General features: G+C 43.4%; 1 protein-coding gene across 1 annotated transcript; it reads left to right on the plus strand.

Moving 5' to 3' along the window:
- The first annotated feature begins 850 nt into the window (after positions 1-850).
- SARC_09862 (hypothetical protein) lies at positions 851-2,227 on the plus strand. Its single transcript, XM_014296111.1, has one exon. The coding sequence runs from the start codon at positions 889-891 to the stop codon at positions 1,756-1,758; it is 870 nt and encodes a 289-aa protein (XP_014151586.1). The 5' UTR covers positions 851-888; the 3' UTR covers positions 1,759-2,227.
- The last annotated feature ends 3,585 nt before the right edge of the window (positions 2,228-5,812 follow it).

A 5,812-nucleotide genomic window follows, 5' to 3' on the forward strand; every position in this document is an offset into this window, starting at 1 on the left:
GGCTGGAGGTCTGGAACATATCTGGAACTCTGGTGAAAATAAAATTAATCCGAAATTAATCCGACCGTGCGGGTGAGGCCCGCCGGACTCACCGGAGGCCCTGAGGCCCTGAGACCTGAGGCCTGAGGTCTGAACTCTGAGGGCTGAGGCCGGCTGAGGGACCGAGGGTCTGCTGGCTGCTCTCTGTCTGATGAGCCTCTGTCAGTTTTTAAAAAATAAATAAAACGACGCATCGTTAGAAAAAATAATAATATCTACAGTAAACTACATAGTCAGTAATTCAGTACATATGGCGCCGCCAAACAAAGCAGTGTGCTCCACGGCAATCGTTTCCTTAATTAATTTAGGCAACCAATAAGAGTATTTTGGGAGCCGAAATCGATCAATGAAAATATTGCGAGTACTTGTTGTTCTGTACCATCTACCCAAAAGTAGCATAATTGGTGATTGTAAGTCTTACGAGGTTCGGGTTGAATTTACCACCTTTTGATTAGTTGTCACATGATGATGGGAAGTTCGAGTTTCTTATTTCTACTCAAACAATTGTGGAAGCTACGTATGAATTTATTTATATCATTTTATCTACGCACATGTATGATGTATACAGTATGTACACTACCTAGCTTTTGACTTTTGACTTTTTGAGTACACAGTGACAGAATAACAGAGAAATACTGAAATAGGCAAATACTAAATAGCCAAGGCCCGATCTGAAGTGTCTCTCCCGGCTCCTGATATGTTTTATTGCTGCTGTCAAAAATCATGAGAGTCTCAGGGTGTATTTAGAAGAGGTGGTAGTTTTTGAATATAATGGTGGATCAACTGCAGGAGTCAGTCAGATAAAACAAAAAAAAATTACTCAAAAGACGTGCAACTAAAGACCTTAGCATGCAACAGTCCAAAACAGACAACACGCGTACTACGTCAATGCTTTCAATGGGCTCTGAGGAGAACCCTTATGTACATACTCAAAATAACATGTCACAAAATCGCCCCACATCCCCATTACCAGCATATAAAACAAAATCAGAGGCCACCGAGTCTGGTGAAGAGATGCTCGATAATGGGGTTTTACCTGATTATAACGATGTAGAATTAGCTATGTATGGCGATGGCGGTTCAGAAGGTGATGAATATGATTCTGAAGCGCAGTTCAAATCACAAGTGAAGTTTTACGCATATAACGAGTACCAATTCAACTCGCAGCGTAGAAAGTGGGTCGACACATTCGTAATGTGGAGCGGAATCGGTGGGTTTGCATTGATCGTAGTGAGTCTATTATATCGAGATTGGTATGTATACACTAAGGAAAGCATGGCACAACCTGAGTCTGTGGGACTCCTGAGCATGGCTCTAAATAGGTGGAATGAAGTTGCCGACCCAACCTTGCTTTTGTCGCTTTTATTCTCCTGGTGCGCAGGTGTATCGGCTAGTATAGTTATTGTGCTTAACAACATACGTATGTCGGGCGTTGAAAGCGAGGGATCTGGGAATCTTATGGCCATGCACCTTGTTTCCGCGGCAATGGCGGGGATTACGGAGTGCTTATTAATTATGAGCTTTACGCTATACATGACTTACGACGACCTGCCAGCTTTCTATGGGAGGGAAGAGAGTAGCATCTACCTGCTGATTGGGTCTATCGTTTGTAACACCGTCTTGGTGCTATCTTTGACTCTGTCTTTATTCTCTGTCTCGTGCACATTACACCTTCCAACGGACTCTCAACGCTTCGAATTAATCCGAAACTCAGTCTGATCTGCGTTTAAGAGAAGAACTGTTTGCACCTTTTTAACAGCAAAATCCAAGTCTGTGGGACTCCTGAGCATGGCTCTAAGTAGGTGGAATGAAGTCGCCGACTCAACCTCCAAATATGAATTAGATATAAGAAAGTGTGCTTATACCATGCCAGCATGGTATGATAGACGCACTTCTCTTTGAGATACGTACACGTTCACCCCGCGTCTTCTCCCTTTAGCCTGCAACAGGTACCCATAAATTAGTGCACCAGGCTGCTAACAATGCAACCAGTGCAACGGGATCGGGATGACGATCCATTGTGGAGTGTCCACAAACTTGTGGCTCGCGGGGTTTATAGATCAGAACTACTTCTGTGCATCGGATGCCAACCACTTTGAATGCCCCGAAGAACTCCCACCCCCCCCATTCGTAACAGGGGGACTGAATTAAGTAATAGCCTTAGGCTTACCAATAAACTTCTCCTAATATAGGTAATATTTTTACTAGCATATTCGTATTGAACTTGGCGAGAATTCATATTCCTAAAAGCCTTAGTCAGTGCTTTTAGGGGACTGTGAACGTCTTGCCATATGCAGCAACTGTCGATTTTTCTTTTTAACGACTTACCGTACCTCTTCGTCTACACCAGGGCGTTGCCGGTATGTGTCTGTTAACAAGCCTACATATTTAATTTTTTTGTTATAATCAAGCTGGTTCCATTCGCTGGTTTAGTCGTTGTCACACTCGCACCAAGTAGGTGCCGTACTAGCAAGGATGCAAGCGAAGATGATCTAGAAGTGTTGACATTTCACAGCGGGAGCTCATGATCTATAGCGCTTTATTATCTGTACACCGAATATACTTGACACGCATACAGGGAACGGTGCTTGTACATGTTGCACAAATGTTGTCCTGGAACGGGTACACTCACAATCACAACCCTTCGTTTGAGTCCTACATATTCATATTGACCAGTGCTGTGCACTCAGATACAAAGCCGAAAGAAGTTAGGTCGGCTCGAAAGTTGCAGCGGAAGCTAATGAATTGCCAATGCTACCGTAACTAGAGATACATACGCAGTAGACGCACTAGGCCGTCATCAAGATGCGTTGTCATTTGCACAAAATTACCTTCATTAACATCGATTTGCATCTGAATATGTGCTTCTGAACACTCACCGTCGCTCTCTCACGATAAAAGTTTGTTCAATTGATTAAATGACATCCGTTCAACATATCTACTTATCTGCGAGAAAGGGATCCTGGTGCCTGCAATCCGTTCGAGATGGTCAGTCGAGCGTTCTCCTTGTTCGACATTTGTAAACACATTCTGTCACGTGCTCCGCGTTCATGAAACATTCCGGAAATACTCTTGGCCATACCAGAGAAGGATGAGTTTGCAAAATACATTTGTTCGCTGCACTATATACATCCTTGCTTTCGGTTAGACGAAAGCTCAGTTTGCCTTAACAACGGCTGCTCAACCTCAACTCAGATGCAGAAGATAACAGAACACCAGCTCAAAAATTGTATTATAAATCTGAAGCTACGAAGTATTTAGCTGCTTGTTGTGAAATATAAGTAATTGCTTTCAAAAGACATCTCAGTATATAAAAGCAACACTGAAAGTTTATTTCAGTACGCAAACGTAGTGAATACATGGCGCTTCATCACAATACCTGTCGTGCCACGCGTTGCCATGTGTTAAGTTCTGGCGGGTATTCGAGATTTATATACAGACAAGTACAGCCACCCTGGCAGGCGGGAGGGTTGTAATAGTATATCCAGGTCACTAAATCCATCGATAGCGGCGGTCTTGGACAATGGTGAGGTTTACTGCATGCTATATCGAGAAGCTCCCACGGATTTCAGCTTTATGATAGGATAATTGAGACTATCTGACACCAAGTCTTACAGGTCATTAGGGATTTCATTAGTATCCAGACCGGACTGGCCATGCCGAATGGAAATAAACTTGCTGGATTCTGTATGCAATACCAAGTTACTTGGACATGTGTTGGGAGTTCCTTTGAATATTTATATCAATATAATCGGTTCAAGGCAACTGCAACGATCCGTTCAAGCTATACAGGATCTGGAGGGCCACCTTGAGTATCATCGTACACTTTTATTGGTATCCAGACCGGACTGGCTGTGCCTATGTCCACTAAACCTAAATATGCTCTGCATATATTATTAGAATAATACTCTAAGACAAGAAAAAGGAGATTCTATTGAAAGTGGACGGCGCAGCTCATCATAAGCACAGGTTCGGGTTGTTAGTATTGGGGGTTGTTAGTATTGGAATCAGACACACTCGACGAAAAAAAAACGCCGGTGTATAGGGAACGTACATGACAAATGCATGTACGAGTTTGCAGTACATGCACCTACAATACAGAAGGAACGATGAACCTATACTCTTCCCTTCCTCACAGTCCAATCACACAAACATTCACTAGTTAGAATGGTTCACTGCAATGTTGAACTATACTAAGGGCGAGCTCATAATAATCAACATACGTCATACTGTAGTAGAGTTTGATTGCTTACCCTTCCCATAATGGTCGCCTTGGTATGGTTGTAATATTTTAGTAGTCGGAACGAACTGAATCGAGCAGCGGATGCATTCCGTCGTGGGCGTCTCTGTTACTTATATCCGAAAACTTTAAACATTAGGTCATATCCGCGTACTATTCACTGACGGATGACAACATGATAAATCCTGCGTGTTTTCCGTGTGTACCCGCTGATCTAATGCCGCTCTCGCAACCACAAAATGGTGGCGCACTACAATACTATTGTCGCGCAAGTGACTTCACAGATATCTGCACACGTATATGCGCTGACATTCTACGTATTCATGTCGGCACAGTAAGGCAAGGAAAATACTTTCTACCCCCTGAGTTGATTAAGGTAACCGCTGCCTTTATTTCAATAGCCCGGTGTATTATACAATTGTTTACAGCGTGCACCTGTAAAGACACGTTTGTACGTATACATGTCATTAAATGCGAGAAGCGAATGACAATACCTTCTTATTCAGTGCTTTGATGCCACCTCCGTCTATACATCCATAAGCCGCAGTACTGATCGCAGTGTCCCACAGGAGAATGATCAATCTGACGACCCACTACAGACCCAGACAACTAGCAACGAGGTCGGGTACTCCTGAGTGACATTCCCGGCCAATGCACTGAAGCTATAACTCATTCTAGAGCAGTTCTGTCTAGACTTCGAGAGTTTACCAGCAATAGTCTCACAAATAGTAACGATGGCGGTTACTATCGAGCACCATAGACGCTCACTCACAACAATGCACATAGAGGATCAGAAGTCCTATAACTATATGACATGCTCTGTGTGCAGCCTGGGTGAATGCACTTGCTGATGATACCCGATGATATCTCTACACAGACCCGAGATAAGAACTTCAATATTTCGTATCACTATTCAGACCTAAGATAAAGTCTTTGTGTAGGATTCTGGTATTGAGAAGGCCATTGGGGGGGAGGGGGGGTGGCGATTCTGAAGCAACAGCGGGTCCCTCCTAGCTACCACTCTTATCTTTGCTATCATCCATCCCTGCTGTTACTAGCTGAGGCTCATTCTTGAGACTTTCGGGGATCCACAATACTCAAACTGTTTGACACATCCTGTGTGTAAGCTAAAATACCAGCTTTCATTGGTGCAAACGTACTTGAGATTACTTGCAAGTAGTAAGGTCTTTCTAGCTGCCACTGTTTCCTCCACTATCATCTATCCCTGATCTTTTTATCTCGGCCTCTTTCTCAAGCCTTTCGGCTTTCTTAGCTTTCTCACAGCACACAGTGAATCTATCCATAGCATACTGGCACTTTTCTGTATCATAAGCACCTGTTCGTTTATTTATAGTCAATGTCGCATAACACGCTTGTATATCATTCGATCTAGCCTTGCATTTGATTTCGCATATGTCAGCGTTCTTGCGCGGATTGTTGGGATTCGCTCGTTGCGCTGGTATACGAAAGCTGCACTCATAACGATTGCAGAGAATAGATATTAGGTGCATATATCCACACTTCTGATTCTGG

The sequence above is a fragment of the Sphaeroforma arctica genome (genome assembly GCF_001186125.1).
Source record: "Sphaeroforma arctica JP610 unplaced genomic scaffold supercont1.1065, whole genome shotgun sequence".
In the NCBI taxonomy this organism is placed as follows: Eukaryota; class Ichthyosporea; order Ichthyophonida; genus Sphaeroforma; species Sphaeroforma arctica.